The sequence below is a fragment of the Silurus meridionalis genome, chromosome 1 (assembly GCF_014805685.1).
Source record: "Silurus meridionalis isolate SWU-2019-XX chromosome 1, ASM1480568v1, whole genome shotgun sequence".
In the NCBI taxonomy this organism is placed as follows: Eukaryota; Metazoa; Chordata; class Actinopteri; order Siluriformes; family Siluridae; genus Silurus; species Silurus meridionalis.
This window is the reverse complement of record NC_060884.1, coordinates 8588096-8608258: the sequence shown is the minus strand read 5'-3', so window position 1 is coordinate 8608258 and position 20163 is coordinate 8588096. Positions and strand designations below refer to the sequence as shown.

Sequence of the window (20163 nt, the reverse complement as noted above, 5' to 3'; positions counted from 1 at the left end):
GGTGAGAAGGCAACAAGAAAATGCAAAAAATTCAAGATGACTGTCAATCTCCCTCTGACTGGGGTTCCATGCAAGATCTCGCCTTGTGGAGTATCAATTATCCTGAGAAAGGTAAGGGATCAGCCTAGAACTACACGGGAGGACCTGGTCAATGACCTAAAGAGAGCTGTGACCACAGTCTCAACGGTTACCATTAGTAACACACTACACCATCATGGATTAAAATCCTTCAGCGCATGCAAGGTCCAACCGGCTCAAGCCAGCACATGTCCAGGCCCGTCTGAAGTTTGCCAAAGACCATCTGGATGATCCTGAGGAGGCATGGGAGAAGATCATGTGGTCAGATGAGACCAAAATAGAGCTTTTTGGTATAAACTCCACTCAGCATTTTAGGAAGAAGAAGAAGGATGAGTACAATCCCAAAAACACCATCCCAACCATGAAGCATGGGGGTGGAAACATCATGCTTTGGGAGTTCTTTTAATGCAATGGGACAGGACGACTGCACCGTATTGAGGGAAGGATGGATGGGGCCATGTATCGTGAGATTTTGGGCAACAACCTTCTTCTCTCAGTAAGAGCATTGAAGATGGGTAGTGACTGGGTCTTCCAGCATGACAATGACCCCAAACACATAGCCAGGGCAACTAAGGATTGGCTCCGTAAGAAGCATTTCAAGGTTCTGGAGTGGCCTAGCCAGTCTCCAAACCTGAACTTAATAGAAAATCTATGGAGGAAGCTGAAACCCTGTGTTGCCCAGTGACAGCCCGAAAACCTGAAAGATCTGGAGAAGACCTTTATGGCGGAGTGGGCCAAAATCCCTGCTGCAGTGTGTGCAAACCTGGTCAAGAAATACTGGAAATGTCTGACCTCTGTAATCGTAAACAAATATTTCTATACCAAATATTAAATTCTTTTTATCTTTTGTATCAAATACATTTTTAAATGGAAATTAATTATGTAAAAATCATTTTCTGGATTTTTAATTTTTTTTTTAGATTCTGTCTCTCACAGTTGAGGTGTACCTACGATGAAAATTACAGATCTCTCTGTTGCTTATTTTACCAGTGAGTGAAATTAAAATTAAAAATAGACAATTTCCTTTCGCATTATAGTATGTTTGTGAAGTTGTAAGGATGGAACACAATCCATGTAACACCTGTGGCTTTATTCAATTTGTTTTCCAACAAATTCTGAAGTCTTACACCATAATAGACTGTTTGACTAGGAATTTTTTTTTCACATTATATAGATATATATTAATGTTCAATTCATTCATACAAAACAGTTAACCTAATTCCTTATATGATTATGGTGGGGGGCACTAGAACACAGAATGTATGAGCCACATGAGTGGGCAAGTCAGCCCATGTAGCCATTCAAATAAAATGCAGACATCAATTACAACCTTTACTCCATGTAAGTCTCTCAACATGAGACTACTTTATAAAAGATTTCACATTATTAAAATAAGTGGAATTAAGGACTGCAAGAGTTGCCCCCACAAAAAGATGCTCAATAAAGATAATAAATTGTCCTTTAAGAAACAATGTCATAGATCAATGTCATGTCTCAAAAACTAAATAAATAAGAAAAAAAAAACTGTTTCATGGACAGATACTGAGAAAATATTCTTTATATAGTGCATTTCTTTTACAGAAACAGTGCTGTGCAATAAAAGGCTTTATTCATAGCTTAAATGAAAGGCTCTCTCAAAAAACACATGGAAAATGGTCAAATCAAAGGTCTTCCAATAGTACAACATTTAAGCCTAATGCAACAGAATAAACAGTGTATAACATACAACAGAAACACGCCATAAGATTAATTATGAGTCATGCAATTGTCTGAAAATCCGTTGGATTAAAACTTCATTCAGGTCCAAAAATGCTTGTCTTTTGGCAGTCTACCATAATGGAGTTGAAATTAAATAATGAATAAGAGTGCAAAGTGCAGTGTTTCATTTTACTTTGAAGGTATTTACATTCAAATAGTGATTTCATAGTGTTATTGTTTAGGGACAAGTAGTTGCTTAGCTGTTCTATGACCAGGTGTTATTCTCTCAATATTTCTAATAGACTCGAGTGAATAAAAAAGTGTAAAATTGGTTTTGAGTCTAGCATTTGCATTATAAGTCCAAACAGTCATCATTACAAGGCAACCAAGCAATCATCAGACTGATGGCTAATGATGAATACAAAATTCCGCATAGTCACAGACATGAATTATTTTGCTGGTGGAAAAAAAAAACTTCACAACTTGGCTAAACCAAGAACACCCTCAGACACTATAAGGCCTATGGTTTGTGGACACCTGACTTTGGAAGCACACAACTGAAGCAGATGTCCCTGTACGCTGTACAATTACAATTCTTCTTCACATAAAGAGAAAGGGTCCAAATCTAAGAGCACAAAAAGACATGGCTTGCTATGGTTGGAGTGGAAGAACTCAAATGGGTTATACAGATCTCTAAACCGCACTGAACATATTTGGGATTAACTGAAAAACCAACTACACCCTAGGCTTTCTTGCCTGATCTCAATAATTCTGAATGAGAAAAAAACATACTGTAAAGTCGAGTTATTTCATCAGTAAAGTGTGGAACTAAATATGGAATAGAATGTTCAAAAAGCATAAACATGTCTAATAGAATGGAATAAATTGAATAGAATGTTTGAAAAGTGTGTATGTTTTATGTATATAAGTGTTTATATATATATATATATATATATATATATATATATATATATATATATATATATATATATATATATATATATATATAATACTTATTCATGTATACAAGTATTATGGTCAGGTATCTCAAAATTTTTGGCCATAAAAGGTAAGTGTATCAGGGTTGTCTTTAGCTCTGAAAACAGAAAAACCATCAGATTTAACCAAAAAAAGCTACAAAAAAAGCCTGTTCAGTTCCAAGATGAATTTCAATTTGTTCCAAAAATGATGGAAAAAGATAAAAAAATATGGAGAAAAATATAGAGAAAGCAAGGGACTGGTCATAATCTGAAGCATACCACCTCATCTACTGGCATGGACATATATGGTTACCAGTAGAACTCGTTCCCTAGTTTTTACTGATAATAAAACTGCAGCAGAACGATTTCTGAATAATATTTGGTTATATTCTATGCTCTGATTCAGCCGAATGTTTCAATAACAAACAGAAGTCTGCTTTACAGCGTAGGTAGATAATAACCCATCACAACACTTTTCGAAGAAATCCAAGACTTTTTCTAAGACAAAGAAGTGTAATGATGTACAATAAAAACCCCAAAATTAGAACAGACAGATTTGGCGAAGGCCTGGCAAAGCCTCACCAGTATATGGTGGTTTGTTTAATCTATTTGAACGTAATTACCCTTAAATTAAAGTGTTGTGCTTATTAATTATTTAATTTCTACTGTGGTAAACAGCCAAAATGACAACTTTATCAATCTCCGAATATTCATAGAACTGACTATACATGAACAGTGCTTAATACAGGTGGTATTACTGTGTAGGGTAGTGGTTGTCAAAGCTACAGTATAAACCTATAGGTTTTCTTAGTTTGCAAAGTATTGCACATACTTTTCGAAGGACAAGTTTATTTTTGATGAGCGTCCCCAAAGGTAGCTCCAGTCAACCATACTTCTTTTAATAAATCAGAAACTACAGCTCTGTCATCGCTAAGACAATGTATAAACATTATAATATATAAACAAATAAAAACCTATATATTCCATTTATGGGGGGCAGCAAAAACAGCATAATGACAAACATAAAAAAAAGGTTTATGCTCTAGTTTATGCATCAACAATCCCACACTTTTAAAAGAATAAAAGATAAAGAAATATTGAAACCAACATTAGAGGGAAGTTGATCTGCCCATAACACAATAGCAACACTGGAAGCATTTTTCTGACATCATGCCTATGCCCTACTCCTCTCTGACATAAATAAAGAACTTGATATACAAGAGTCGAGTTTATGGACAGATCATAGGTGTGTGCGTGAGAATTTGTACATTTGAAGGTCTATGTAAAATATGCATATGCAACTCTTCAAAGAGCTTTTAGTGTAAGTGTAATAAGCTTGCAATTTCTGCACTCTGTCTAAACAAACAGGCATAACTTTTAACTGACCTTAATTTAACTCTGCAGTTCGGATGACAGTATATCAGATAACAGCTTGGTATGAATTTTTTAGCACTACTGTTTCTAAAATAGTTCAGTGAATGGTTTGAATGACAGCATTTTGTCAATACAGGGACAGTGCTTATTTAATGTATTTCCCCAACTTTTTCTTTGCACAAGGTGGAATATTTAAGGTAAAATTTCTTATTTTTATTTTATATAATTTGATGATCCAGCACTATCCATAAGATATGGCATTGCAACTGGACATTCAGCATCCAATACTTTTTGTTTAGTTAAGTTTGTTCATTCACAACGCATGCTGTCGCTAATCTTTCCATGAACTTTACAGGAACAACTTCCCTACAGTGACACCGATGACAAAGAACAACACAATTACAGCGATGACCCTGATGCTCAAGCCCTCCTCCTTCACTGTGACAGATGTAGGTGTGGAATGCTGAGCTGCCATCACTGTGTTCTTCCTCATCCGCAGACAGTCATCTTCCTGCTATGGAGGAAGTATAAAAATGGCAAATTATGCAGTGTTTCAGAGTATTTCAGCTTTCAACCTATCCAATAGCTAGTCTGTAAGACACAAACATTACCCTAATCTGTTTGTTTTCTTCTCTTAGTCGCTGCACCTCCACCTGAAGTCTTCTGCACTCCTCCATTATCCTCTTTACCTCTCCATCATCCAGACTTCCAGACCCCATCTTCATGGACAACGAGGATGAATCCGATTTTAAAAAACTAGATGAAATCATCTTACTGGTGTCCATGTCATGCTATTAACAGTTTGCACACAAACACACACAAAGTGGACTAATGACATTAAGTCTGCTCATCCAAAAAGAAAAAAGAAAATGGCAACATACATTGAGGAAAATAAGTATTTGAACACCCTGCTATTTTGCAAGTTCTCCCACTTAGAAATCATGGAGGGGTCTGAAATTGTCATCATAGGTGCATGTCCACTGTGAGAGACATAATCTAAAAAAAATAAAAAAAAATCCAGAAATCACAATATATGATTTTTAAACTATTTATTTGTATGATACAGCTGCAAATCAGCTGTCTATCAGCTAGAATTCTGACCCTCAAAGACCTGTTAGTATGCCTTTAAAATGTCCACCTCCGCTACATTTATTATCCTAAATTAGATGCACCTGTTTGAGGTCGTTAGCCGCATAAAGACACCTGTTCACCCCATACAATAAGTAAGAATCCAACTACTAACATGGCCAAGACCAAAGAGCTGTCCAAAGACACTAGAGACAAAATTGTACACTTCCACAAGGCTGGAAAGGGCTACGGGGAAATTGCCAAGCAGCTTGGTGAAAAAAGGTCCACTGTTGGAGCAATCATTAGAAAATGGAAGATGCTAAACATGACTGTCAATCTCCCTCGCACTGGGGCTCCATGCAAGATCTCACCTCGTGGGGTCTCAAAGATCCTAAGGAAGGTGAGAAATCAGCCCAGAACTACACGGGAGGAGCTGGTCAATGACCTGAAAAGAGCTGGGACCACCGTTTCCAAGGTTACTGTTGGTAATACACTAAGACGTCATGGTTTGAAATCATGCATGGCACGGAAGGTTCCCCTGCTTAAACCAGCACATGTCCAGGCACGTCTTAAGTTTGCCAATGACCATTTGGATGATCCAGAGGAGTCATGGGAGAAAGTCATGTGGTCAGATGAGACCAAAATAGAACTTTTGGGTCATAATTCCACTACACGGGTTTTTAGGAAGAAGAATGATGAGTACCATCCCAAGAACACATCCCTACTGTGAAGCATGGGGGTGGTAGCATCATGCTTTGGGGGTGTTTTTCTGCACATGGGACAGGGCGACTGCACTGTATTAAGAAGAGGATGACCGGGGCCATGTATTGCGAGATTTTGGGGAACAACCTCCTTCCCTCAGAGGCTGGGTCTTTCAGCATGACAATGACCCAGAGCACAAAGCCAGGATAACCAAGGAGTGGCTCTGTAAGAAGCATATCAAGGTTCTGGCATGGCTTAGCCAGTCTCCAGACCTAAACCCAACAGAGAATCTTTGGAGGGAGCTCAAACTCTGTGCTTCTCAGCGACAGGCCAGAATCCTGACTGATTTAGAGAAGATCTGTGTGGAGGAGTGGACCAAAATCCCTTCTGCAGTGTGTGCAGACCTGGTGAAAAACTACAGGAAATGTTTGACCTCTGTAATTGCAAACAAAGGCTACTGTACCAAATATTAACATTGACTTTCTCAGGTGTTCAAATACTTATTTGCAGCTGTATCATACAAATAAATAGTTTAAAAATCATACATTGTGATTTCTGGATTTTTTTTTTTTGGATTATGTCTCTCACAGTGGACATGCACCTACGATGACAATTTCAGACCCCTCCATGATTTCTAAGTGGGAGAACTTGCAAAATAGCAGGGTGTTTAAATACTTATTTTCCTCATTGTATGTACTTGAGAGAAATGCAAAATATACACTCACTGTCTATTAGAAACACCTTTACAATTCTGATTCATGGACTGGTCAAATCCACATATATACATATGGCAGCAAATATACATATGGCAGCAGCACAATGATATTTACTCTATGGACAAAAGTATTGGGACACCTGACCTTTCCTGCTATATGTGGTTCTTCTCCAAACAATTACCACGAAGCTGGAGGCACAGACAATTGTATAGTATGTCTTTGGATGCTGTATAATAAAACTTTGCATTCACTTGAACTTGATAACCCAAACTTGTTACAGCATCACAATGCCCCTGTGCACAAAGCATATCTTCATGGAGCTCGCTTTGGGCACTGGGGCATCACAATGCCCCTGTGCACAAAGCGAGCTCCATGAAGATATGGTTTACATGTTTTGGAGAGGAAGATCTTGTTATAGAGCTCTGATCTCATCCCTACTTAAAACCTTTGGGATGAATTGGAACATTGACTGCACCCCAGGTCTCTTCTCCCTACATCAGTACCTGACAACACAATTATGCCTGAGGAACATTAATGTCCTCAAGCACACTCTGAAATGGAGTGGAACATCTTCCCAAAAAAGTGGAGGCAACTATAAGAGCAAATTAGGTCTAAATGTGTAATGCGATGCTCAAAAAGCACCTACAATACCTATGACCTTATGACTTGTGTCCGCAAACTTTTGTCAATATAGTGTATATGGCCAATAACTTCAGATGTTTACATCAAAAATCAGAATAACAATTTCTCAGTTAACTTTGGTACCAAATGGGCTGAAACTGTTGATCTCCTGTAGTTTACAAAAAATGATGAAAACATTGAGTAGAAACATTGTTGGTCAGGAGGTCAGAGGAAAATGGCCAAATTAACTTGAGCAGCATGTTCAAAGCATTGCACCTCAAGATGGATGGGCTCCAACAGCAGAGAAAGAGATTAGGTTCCACAATGAGGTCACAGAGATACATTTTTCTTCTTCTGATACTATAATATGAATGTTTCCAAAAGTTGTTGATCTGTAACTGCCTGATTTTCTGCAAGTGGAAATTGGGTGTATATCATATTTCTTCACAATTCCGAAGTCCCTTGATCAGAGGGATCAGATTTTTTTTTTTTTTTTAAACAAGTAGAGTACAGTTACCGTTTTCTCATTCTCGGTCGGCATTTCAAAGACACATCGCAGTTTAGAGTCCATCAGTTCCTCTGGCTTAGCCTCTTTCCACTGCATAAGGAAAGCATAAAAACGAGAAAATAGGGTTAAAAGTCTATTACATTTTATATTTATATTTTGTGAAGAATATTTTCTTCACAAACCAGGGACCAAATTATCAGTAACCTCATCAGTACGTTCGACTTTTGTCACAGTCTCAAACAAGACAAGGTCATTTCAATCATATATAGCTGGTAGTGTGAAATGTTCATCCATGACCAAGGCGTTGCATAAAATAATACAGAACTAATTCTAAACAGACCTTTTTATAATCTTTTATAGTTCTCTTTGTACAGTATTGTATATTCAGAGTATACAGTAGGTTTAGTGGTCGGCGCTATCTTGTGTTATGTGTATTGTCCCACACTGTCTTGTGTTGTCTGTCTGTACTGTTTCTCGTCTGCACTGTTTGCACTAGGTTGCACTCGATGCACTTTATGTAGATTTATGTTGTGTGTTGTAGCTCTATGTAACCCTAGCACCAGGGTTCTGGAGGAACATTGTCTCATTTTCACTGTGTACTGTGTACCACTGTGTATGGTAGAATAACAATAAAAGCCTCTTGACTTGACCTACACATAAGACCACATAAATTGCATGTTTGCACAATAGACAGTTATTGACAGTGCAGCACTGATCAATACACAAAGCTAGCGTTTAAGTGCTAATTTAATGTAGCTTTTGCACTTAAGAGTTAAGTACAAAGCTAGTACCATATAACAATAAAATACTATACAGTGCAACCTCAATACTCATGGGGGTTACGTTCTATGACCATCGCAAGGTTTTGACTCTCCTTGTGATGTTCATTTTTCAAGGGGAATTGTACTGTATTGTAATGCTCTGTACATAAACTCAACAAAAATTGTGAATTACTTGTCATAAATATTTTATTTACTACTTTAAATGAATAATACAATAAATATATTATAGTATATATATATATAAAGCATATAATAGTTTTTCAAACATTTTTATGTAATTCATTAGTACAAAATCTGTTTTGAAATTTTACTCCGAACTTTCGAGCCACTTCTCGCAAAACTATCAGATTTTTCACGAGTTACTCTTTGTCCGTTTACAAATGAAAAGTTGCAAACTATCGAGGTTGCGATTGTCAAGGTCATGAGTAATGAGGCTCCACTGTATATGTAAATGTAGAACATGGTTAGCAGCATTTTTAGTGCCTTTAGCAGTAGTTTAATAGGACTTTGCAAAGTTGCAAAGAAGGTGGAATGGTGTTCATTGAGTATGTGTGTGCTAATATTTATGCTTTTTCCCCAGATAATAGTCCCTCTGTGTCAACAACCATCTCTTTTATTTTTTCAACATTCAGAAACTGATTGTTGGCTCTGCACTAGTCCAGTAGCTGCTGTGCATGCTGACTAATCGTTGAACTGTCATGTCTCCGCCATTTCCGTCATGCTAACCCGTAACTTGAGCAGCCCAACTAATCAATAATGACATTCACTGTCAACCAATTTTCTTTATCAATTATTAATGATTTTATCGATTAGCTGTTGCAGCCATACTAGACAAATAGATTAACTCTAGAATGGGATGTTCAAAAAGCACTCATGGATATGAATCAGGTGTCCAAAAATTCTGGTCTTATATTATACAATAATATGGTTACGCTAATAAACTGTGAGGGAAATAATAATATTAAAGCTACTCCCTATACACTGCTAATTACTCTGGTTAAGTACTTACCAAACCCTCCATGTCAGTCATATCAGGTGGGGCCATTAAAGACTGTACCATAAACTTGTGCTTGCTCTTCTCGTTGGGATCATAATCAAATGGCTGCAGCATAACTGAAAAAAGAAATTGATTTGAAAATGGGTTTCAGTTTGTTTGATTATCCACTGATAAATCAACACGACAGGATATTTTTTTATTCTAGAATAAATCCCTGGCTATAGATTGCATTATTCTTAAAGTAGCTGTTATCTGATGTCATTCCAATGATAGAAAAAAGCAGTATAATTCAATAAACAATTGCTTTCTGACAGTAGAAATTTGTGAATGAAATTGAATGATGAAAACAGGGTGCAAATTGCAATTATATTGCAGAAATATTTAAATGATTTGAATGATCATAAATATCACAATATACAGTGGTGATTGAAATGTATTGAACCTTGAGAAAATTTCTATATTTTTGCATAAATATGACCTCAAAAAAATAAATATGAACTCAAAACACCAATAAGACATTTAAAAGTCTGTGAGGTCACAAAAACACCCAAGGCTTAAAGGCTTTTCTTACATTAGCTAATGTTAATGTTTATGAGTGCACCAGCAGGATATCACTGAAAAACCATGGTGCATGGCAGAATTGCAAAGAGAAAGCCACTACTCTCCAAAAAGAACACTGCTTCTTGTCTGAAGTTTGCTAAAAATTATGTTGACAAACAAGCGGATATGTGGACAGATGAGACCGAAATAGAAATGTTAAGCGTTATGCTTAGAGAAGGGACAACTACATTCCAGTGTAAGAACCTTATCCCATCTGTGAAACATGTTGGTGCTATTATGATGGTGTGGGCCTGCTTTGCTGAATCTGGTCCAGCATGGCTTGTCATCATTGATGGAACAATAAATTCAGAATTATACCAGCAAATTTTTAAGGAAAATGTCATGACATCTGTCAGTAATTCTACCAAATAATGGTCAAAGAGGAACAAAGTTAATGTTTTGAAATAGGCAAGTCAAAGTCCTGGCTCCTTAGTTCATTAGAAATGCTGTGGAAGGACCTGAAGCAAGCAATTTATGTGAAGAAACCCACCAACATCCCAGAGCTGAAGCTGTTATTTATTGAGGAATAAGTTAAAAATCCTCTAAGCCACGGTGCAGGACTGATCAACATTTACCAAATGTTTATGTGCAGTTATTCCTGCACAATGGGTCACACCAGATACTGACAGCAAAGGTTCATATACTTCCGCCACTCAGATATATAATATTGGATAATTTTCTTAATAAATAAATGAAGTATTTTTTTTGAGTTAAGTTTACGTTTTTTTAGTTTAAGTTTGTTTGATTTGTTTAACTGAGTTTACTTTGTCTATCTTTAGAAGATCTGATGATGTTTTAGATTATATTTATGCAGAAATATAGAAAACTCTATAGCAGTTATGCTCAAATTAGGGCCGCAGATCAATGTTGGCCCATGATGACCTTTAACCATTGTCCGTGATGGCCCATCATGGTATATACAGTACTAGAAGAGGGGAACGAGAAGAAAATGCCATTGACACAGATTTTCATTTGTATTTTAACATCTAAAATTAGGTTTTTGTTTTATTTTTAGGCAGAATAATTGTTGGCAATACCTCCCTCTTGGAAAATACTTTCAATCTGATGAATTTAAACAAACTGATAAGTAAACTAACTGACAGAATACTTAGTGTGTAAGTCAGCCGCAGCCCAAATTAGAAAACTTTTGAAAAATAAGAAGCAGCTTCATGTCTCTCATTACAGGTCACTGATAATATAAGCATATGGCTGTATTGTTATTATAGTTTGAATATCTATATTAGGTATTGACAAATGTACTGTAAATTGCATGTTTTCATTGTACTAACCAAACTTTTAAAATAGAAAGAAAGAAAAAAAACAAAAAAAAAAACAATTGTTACACAGATTACATGTACATAGACAACATTAATGTTTTCTATGTATTTATTTCCTCCTAAATATTATGAAACCATAAATAAGGGAAACCAAGGCAGCTATATTTTTTATTTAATACAGTTTAGTATAACGCAACATTTACTATTTTGGCCTTCACTGGGAAAAGTTTGGGCACCTCTGTTCTATAGCGTTAACAAACTTAAAATCAGCACTGTATATGCAATATTTTAGCATTGCGTACTACAAAAGGTACAATGTATTTGCAGAGTGATCTCACATCGTTTTAAAATATCAGTTATTTTAAAAAAATATAATGATAATGACTATTCTTCTTCTTCTTTCGGCTGCACCCATTAGGGGTCGCCACAGCGGATCATCCGTCATACCCCCTGTCCTCTACATCTGCCTCTTTCAAACCAACTACCTGCATGTCACCACATCCATAAACCTCCTTCTTGGCCTTCCTCTTCTCCTCCTTCCTGGTGGCTCCATCCTCAGCATTTTCCTACCGATATACCCCATGTCCCTCCTCTGCACATGTCCAAACCATCTCAATCACACCTCTCTCACTTCTTCCCCAAAACGTCCTACATGCTCTGTCCTTCTAATACACTTGTTTCTAATCCCGTCCATCCTCATCACTTCCAATGAAAACCTCAACATCTTCAGCTCTGCTACCTCCAGCTCCACCTCCTGTCTCACAAATCATTCCTATCACTCATCTCTAACCACTCCACCCTACCTGCACTATTTTCTTCATTTCTCTAACACTCTTTCCATTACTTTGCATAGTTGACCCCAGGTACCTGAACTTCTCCACCTTCACCACCTCTTCTCCCAGCAACTGCACCCTTTCACTGACCTCCCTCTCATTCACACATGTACTCTGATTTACTGCTACTTACTTTCATTCACTCGCTTTCCAGCGCATACCTCCAGCTCTCCAGGCTCTTCTCAACCTGCTACCTACTATCACCACAAATCACAATATCATCTGTAAACATCATAGTCCACGGAGACTCCTGTCTGACCTCATCAGTCAATCTGTCCATCACCACTGCAAACAGGAAAGGGCTCAAAGCCGATCCTTGATACAGTCCAACCTCCACCTTAAACCATTCTTTCATTTCTACTGCACACTTTACTGCTGTCACACTGTTTACACTGTACACACCTCTGTACACACCACATGTCCTAAACCACCCTCACATACTTCTCTGCATCTCCAAACCTTCACATACAATACCACAACTCCTCTCTTGCACCCTGTCATACACTTTCTCTAGATCCACAAACCCACAATGCAACTCCTTCTGACCTCCTCTTTACTTCTCCATAAAAATTCTCAAAGCAAATATTGCGTCCCTATTGCTCTTCCTCTGCATGAAACCATACTGTTGCTCACAGACGGTCATCTCTTCACTCAGCCTGGTTTCCACTACTCTTTCCCATAACATCATGGTGTGGCTGATCAACTTAATTCCCCTGCAGTTACTGCAGGTCGTCACATCTCCCTTATTCTTAAAAATCGGTACCAGCACACTCCTTCTCCATTCCTCAGGCATCCTCTCACCCTCCAAAATCTTGTTCAACAATCTTGTTAAAAACTGCACTGCCATTTTTCCTAAACATCTCCATGCTTCTACTGGTATGTCATTTGGTCCAACCGACTTTCCACTCTTCATCCTCTTAATTGCTGCGCTCACTTCCTTCTTACTAATCCTATCCATTTCCTGCTTCACCATCTCCACATCATCCAACCTTCTATCTCTCTCATTTTCCTCAATCAACAGCTGCTGAAAATAATCCCTCCATCTTCCCAACACACTCCTCCTCACTAGTCAACACATTTCCATATGCATCCTTTATTGCTCCAACTTACAGCAAATTCTTCCCAGCTCTGTTCCACTGCCTGGCCAATCGGTACAAATCCTTTTCACCTTTCTTCCAACTTCTCATACAGCTCCTCATATGCCTTTATTTGGCTTTCGCCACATCCCTCTTCACCTGTTCCCGCATCTCCTTGTACTCCAGTTTACTTTTCTCATCTCCTTGCCGATTCAAATTCTGTTTTGCCAACCCAATCCTTTTGCTTTCCTGTACTTACTCATTCCACCACCACGCCTCTTTGTCCTCCTTTCTATTTTCCGAAGTCACGCCAAGTACCTACCTAGTTGTCTTCCTGATCACTTCTACAGTAGTTGTCCAATCATCCAGCACCTCTTCACCACCGAGCCCCTGTCTGACCTCTTCTTTAAATCTCACCCTACAGTCTTCCTTCATTCCTTCTTCAGTTTCCACCATCTTATTTTTCTTAGTCATCACTCTCCTCCTTTTCTTAAAATAAGTATTTACCACTGCCATTTCCATTCTTTTACCAAAATCTACCACCATCTGTCTTTCTACATTTCCTCTCCTTAAAGTCATACCTACCCATCACTTCCTAATCACCACCTTCATTCCTAGGTACACTCTCCACCACTTCATCTAACTCACTCCAGACTTGTTCTTTCTTCTTTCTCCTTCATCTCACAACCCACTTGCATAAGCACCGATGACATTTATCATTACCCCTTCAACTTCCATCTTCACATTTATCACTCTATCAGAAACTCTCTTCACCTCCACTATACTCTTACTGTACTCTTCCTTCAGAATCACCCCTACACCATTTCTCTTTCCATCCACACCATGATAAAACAGTTTAAACCCACCTCCAATGCTCCTGGCCTTACTCCTTTTCCCTTTCATCATCACTGTACCCCGCAACATTGCATATCTGCTCTTAATAGACATTTGGTGCAACCCAGATGAAGATGGGTTCCCTCTTGAGTCTGGTTCCTCTCAAGGTTGCTTTCTTATGCCATCTCAGGGAGTTTTTCCTTGCCACAGTTGCCACCGGCTCACTCATCAGGGACAAACTTACTTATTAAGAACATGTTCAGTTTTAATCACCACATTATCTGTGTAAAGCTGCTTTGAGACAACGTTCATTGTTAAAAGCGCTATACAAATAAAAATTAATTGAACTGAATACGAAGAGCTATTTTTTAAACTGCTATTTTCAAAATATTATAATAAACGTGAATCCACTGTGTATGCAAATTTAATAAGCAGCATCCTCGTACTCATTTCTTAAAATACTGTATATATATATATAAAAAAAAGCATGGAAATGGTTCTTTGTTAGAAGTGATTATTATGAATTATGATATCATCAGACATTAATTACAGATTTGAACGTCCATCTTGGCTCAATGTCTTGATTCAAAATAAAAGGGAAAAATATTAGTCTAGGAATAAAAGAGGAAAAATGTTTTCAGGCATTTCCTTAAGGGTCATTATGATAAAACAGGTTGTAAATTTTTACATGAATAAAGTAATTATATTTTGAAAGTATAGTCTGGTGATATTAAACTTGCAAAATATTGTATTCTTCAAATAAAAACTTTAAAAAGTGAGAAATTTATTTTCTGTTTCTCCATGAGCTAAATTATGAATGCTCAGGGGCATTGACATGATATGATGCATATTAAAGTAAAAATTACTTTCACTAGTGAATCAAATACTACTACACTGTGGCCTTAATTGTTCATGTAAGAAAAAATATTTTTTAATTTAAAATAATGCATAAAACTGAATTGAGAGTTATATTTACCAGAAACATTAACTGAGGTTCCAGCTTCAATCACTCCACTGTTTGGACGCACACAGTAACGACGTGGTGCAGTTGTCTTCACTTTAAAGCACACATTTCTATCTGTGGGGTTAGCAAGCTTCAGGGATGAGGTAACCACATCTGTAAATGGGCCTAAAACACAAACACAGGGCAATGAGAAACTACTGGAAAAGCTGCAACTGGGTAACACACTATTTAATCTCCCTGCAATACAACTCACTCTGATTCATTCAGAATACTAGTATAATATATATTTAATTTATATAGAATGAACAAAAAAAGAATTTCCTCATTTATTTATTTATTTTTCCAATCCTGACCAACTTCTGGAGACAAATAAATAACCTTATGTGATAACACAACAGATTTCAGTATGTAATACAATTTTCCCCCAAAAAGTAAAGAAAAATTTTAAACATCAAGCAATCAAGTGCAGAATTTTTTTTCCTATTATAGCCTTTAATTCATTAACATGTATATCTCACCTTAATCAGCAATAATTGGAGGTACATATTTTCTGTAGTTTACTAGTATAACATAACTTTTACTAAACTCACATACCAAGAAATTTTGGCCCACATTTCTTTACTGTTTTCTATATAATATATTACTATATGTTACTCTTCTATATTATTCTTGGAGAAAATTGGCTTTGCCATAGCAACCATTCCATTAAAATCCCTACATGTTCTGTCTTTTACTGACAGTGCTGTCATGAACATTTTATGTGCTAACAGATGCCTGAAGGTCACATAATATAGCTACTGGGTTTGTACATCTCTGTTTTAAAATGCAATAAATAAATCTGAACTTGGAATGACTTCGCTGAATTTGTTAAAATTGATGGCCGTCTATAAATCTTTCCATTTGAAACAATCCTCCTAACTGTAGAAAAGTGAATAGAGAATTACCTTGTAACTCTTTCCAGATTTATTAGTACCAACACCTTTCTAGGGGTCATATATTATATCTCTACTTCTTGGCATGATGTAGACTCCTAACTGTTTCAGAATACCAAAATGTCAAAAGTTATACTTTTACAGTTTTACAAACTTCTTGATGTTTAATTAATCTTGGCCATTTTCTTAGAAAGACCTGAATGGGTGGGTCTGGGTCAGAGCATGTCCAAAATGGTAGCTCTTGTGGGGTGTTACCAGTTTGCAGTTGTTAGAACCCAACAAACGTGATCCAACGTAGGACACCTGAGAAATCTGAAACAGGTTTACAAGGAGCAAAGAATATCCCGTCTGGTCCAACTCTACAGAAGAGCTACTGTAGTACAAATTTCTGACAAATGTGTGCTATCACAGATGTGTGGACAAACAATTCTGATCCTTGGAGGCCCCACCTCCTAAATTACAGGACTGAAAAAATCTGCTGGTAATGTCTTGGTGTCAGATACCACGCTACACCTTTAGAGGCCTTGCAGAGCAGGTTAAAGCTGTTTTGTTGGCACCTACATAATATTGAGCAGGTGGTTTATAGACGCTGGTGACCAGACAATTGTTATTGTGATGATAAATAAATAAAAAATATATCATTTATAGATTACTTTAATTCTTCCATAAATTTATGTCACTTCACCTGTGACAAAACAAAATACATACAGTCATGTGAAAATTATACACCCTCTTTGAATTCTATGGTTTTATGAATCAACATAAGAAAAATCATCTGGTCCTTATCAGGTCTTTGAATAAATAATAGAAAAAATACAACCTCAGATGAACAATACATAGCATGTTACATTGTGCCATTATATATTTTTTATTAAAATTAAGCCAAAATGGAGAATTCATGTTTGAAAAACAAAGTACACTTTTACTGCATCTATAGGACATAGGAGGCTAAGTAGTAGCTAGGTGCTGTCCCTGTTTAATTAATCATTTGCAAGTGTGACCACCTCTTTAAAAGCTCAAGCAGTTTGCGAAGCTGGATCATTCATAAGTGTTAAAACAACAAGAAGGAGAAAAGACAATGATCTTAGAGAATTTGAGAAGGGTTATAAGGCCATTTTCAATCAATTTAAAGTCAATCATTCTACAGTAAGGAAGATTATTCACAAGTGGAAAACATTCAAGACAATTTCACAAACTTCCCAGAAATGGACATCCCAGGAAATTAACCCCAAGGTCAGACCATGCAATGCTCAGAGACACTGCAACAAAAAAAAACACTCAGACTCTACAGGCTTCCGTTAGCATGCTCAAAGTTTATAACCGTAAAATAAGAAAATGACTGAACAAGTACGGTCTGTTTAGAAAGGTTGACAGGAGAAAACCTCTTGTCTCTAAAAAGAAAATGACAACATGGCTTAGGTTTACAAAGTTGCATCTGAATAAACCAAAATACTTCTGGAACAATGAATGAGATAAGAGAAAAGTGGAAATGTTTGATGCACAGTCTCATGCATGGTGGTGGATGAGTGATGATTTGGGCTTGATTTGCAGCCACAGGACCTGGACACTTTGCACTCACTAAATTAATCATGAACCCCTCTATAAACCAATGTATTCCAGAGTCAAATATGAGGTTATCTGTTTGACAGCTAAAGCTTGTCTTAAAACTGGGTAATGAAACAGGACAATGATCCTAACTACACCAACAACATCTGTCTGAAAAAGAATAGAATCAAGGTGTTGCAATGGCCCAATCATAGTACAGATCTCAACCTGATTAAAATGCTGTAACAGCTAAAACTGTGCATAAACATATCCACAAATATATCCATCCTCAATGAACTGAAGCAACATTGCAAAGAATAAAATTCCTCCACAACAATTTAAGAGACTGATAAGACATACTTACTTCGAGTTATAACTGTTAAAGGTGGTTTTACCAGCTATTGAATCATAAGATGTACATAGTTTTTCACACGAGTGATCTATTTGAGAATACAAATAGAAATTTTGCTCTATTCTGCAAAATAAATGATTTGATTATTGTCTTTCAGACCTGATCGTGAGAACACCAGAATGATCTATCTCCATTGAAATGTACAAAATAGTTGATTTAACTATACTTTATATTTTTTTTATAACTCTGATGGGTAAGTTTGGATTTTTCAAATTATGGCTGTGACAAATTCTTATTTAGTTTTATATTAAAGCAGCAGATTCTAAATTAAAATGCTACATTTGAAATCAACACCAGGCCTTACTTATAGCTGCGTCCTTGTAAGTAAAAATAAATAATATTGAATAAGAAATCAATTACCATTTCAACTGCCAAATTACTTTTAGTCCCTTAAAGGAGCAGGTGTGAAAGAGTACCACAAATATAGTGCCTGAAGCATTCACCTGATTTGGATGGATATACCCTCAAATTTAAGCTGATATTTCGCAATTTATGGTTGCAAACATTAATTACTAGCTCAACTGTTCAAACGTCAAAATATCTGACGGTAAATGACATGGAATTCGAACACATCTGTCCCAGAAAAAAAAAAAAAAAACTTGCAATGCAGAGATTTTTTTTCCATAAAAAATGCATTAAAAAACCCAGAAAGATTAAAACTGTATCCCTGTAGATAGTGATCCACTGTTTCAGGTGACCAGGTAAAGCAAGTGGATTTAATGTTCAGGTAAACTTCCACCTTCAAGCCATGATATTCATTCTGATAACGTTGATTACTTCTGATAAATCAGTATCCATTCAGGCATGAAGACAAACAGTGCATTTTCACTGGTCATTTCATTGGTCATGTGTATGCATGTGTTCAACCAAACATCAGTTCTTGTTTTTAATCCTGCCAGTTTTTAACACCACAGTAAGACATATTAAACTCTGTTTTACTGCTGTCTTGAATAAAAAGCGTGTTCGTGTAGAGAACCAGTAACCCTCATATGGAGACCTTGGAATATCGCGTGTCCAGTGGAAAGATCACAGTGGGCCTAGCTAATGTTTCTCCATTGTGGACACAGATACATTACCAAGCTAGCTATGCGAGCTGCAGAAGCTAGGATCGCTTTCTTAAAATTAATAGCAGTGTTCATGACTCTTACATTCAACTATGAAGCAAATTCCGTTTTTGTCTACCGAGCATGAGCTAACGGAGAGAACCGCACGACATTCGCAGCATTCCACATATACTGCGGCCTGTCATGAACGCCATGTCATAGATCCTTTTCCTGGCAGTAAATGTTCACCTTGGTTATTTTCAGTATGACCTATACGCATGCTTTAGGTCTAGGACTCTGTTCTATAACTCACCTCGGAATTTCAACTCGTGTTGAGGCTCTAGAAGCAGGACCTGCTCTGGCCTGGCCATATCCCCGTGATTCGGGCGCAAGCGTTACCTCAATATAGAAACAGTTCTGGCAAGACGCTTGCAGATCCACTACGGTGCACTGGACCAGTTTAGTGTGTTTAAAACCCTTCACCACGATACTGCACCCTGCGATGACAGCAAACCGCGAGCTGTGGGCAGCTGAAAACGATGTGATGCGGTAGGAAAGGCGGCGTAAGACCGTGACGTCACACTGACGGTGAGCGACAGCTGGTGAGATGACGTAGTCTCCTCTGGAGAGACCGCGCCAGAAGCACAAAGATACACCTTCGCGGCCAGGGGTCCATATTCACCGGTAACTGGCTGTGAATCATTTGGTACTGGGCCGCACAGCAAGTATAAAAACTTTAAAACAAATAAAAACTTCATTTTTATTGAATTTTTTTATATAAAAAGATCACTTCTGCCTTTGCCAACTTCACTTGTTCCGGTCGCAAGTTTTTTTTTTCTATGCATCGATAAATGAAGCTCCCACTGATTCTGCAATGTTTTCATTATATAAGCAGTGGTGGGATAAAGTACACTTCAGCTACTTAAAAAGTCGAGTTAATAAGGCCAGGGGTGTTGTGGCAAGTTATAGTCAGGAGTTTCTTCCATCATTTATTACTCTGAAAATGTTATACTTGCTGTTGAACTAACGTTGAACTGTATGTTTGTGCTAATTAGATACTACCAAGGAGAAATCAAAATAAATTCAAAACAGAGGGTGCACTCTACCCTGATTGGTAGCTTGC

At 37.2% G+C, this 20163-nt stretch overlaps 1 protein-coding gene across 4 annotated transcripts; it reads right to left on the bottom strand.

Moving 5' to 3' along the window:
* Nucleotides 1-1620: 1620 nt before the first annotated feature.
* Nucleotides 1621-19633, bottom strand: vapb (VAMP (vesicle-associated membrane protein)-associated protein B and C). 4 transcript variants are annotated; one of them, XM_046856359.1, is made up of 6 exons: nt 19354-19633; nt 15121-15273; nt 9537-9640; nt 7755-7835; nt 4742-4849; nt 1621-4644 (listed from the first exon to the last, which is right to left on the bottom strand). In XM_046856359.1, the coding sequence occupies exons 1-6, from the start codon at nt 19409-19411 to the stop codon at nt 4480-4482; spliced, it is 669 nt and encodes a 222-aa protein (XP_046712315.1). In that variant the 5' UTR covers nt 19412-19633; the 3' UTR covers nt 1621-4479. The 4 variants fall into 4 exon arrangements, with proteins under 4 accessions (XP_046712315.1, XP_046712324.1, XP_046712301.1 ...); XM_046856368.1 differs by having other exon boundaries at nt 1621-4641; XM_046856345.1 differs by having other exon boundaries at nt 4742-4921; nt 19354-19632.
* Nucleotides 19634-20163: the final 530 nt, after the last annotated feature.

Excerpts from the sequence above, each read along its gene's own strand:
- vapb (XM_046856345.1), bottom strand. The coding sequence starts at position 19,411 with ATGGCCAGGCCAGAGCAGGTCCTGCTTCTAGAGCCTCAACACGAGTTG. Across the intron at positions 15,274-19,353 it reads ACACGAGTTGAAATTCCGAG|GCCCATTTACAGATGTGGTT; the intron begins GTGAGTTATAGA and ends TTTGTGTTTTAG. Across the intron at positions 4,922-7,754 it reads CGACCGAGAATGAGAAAACG|CATGACATGGACACCAGTAA; the intron begins GTAACTGTACTC and ends AACTGTTAATAG.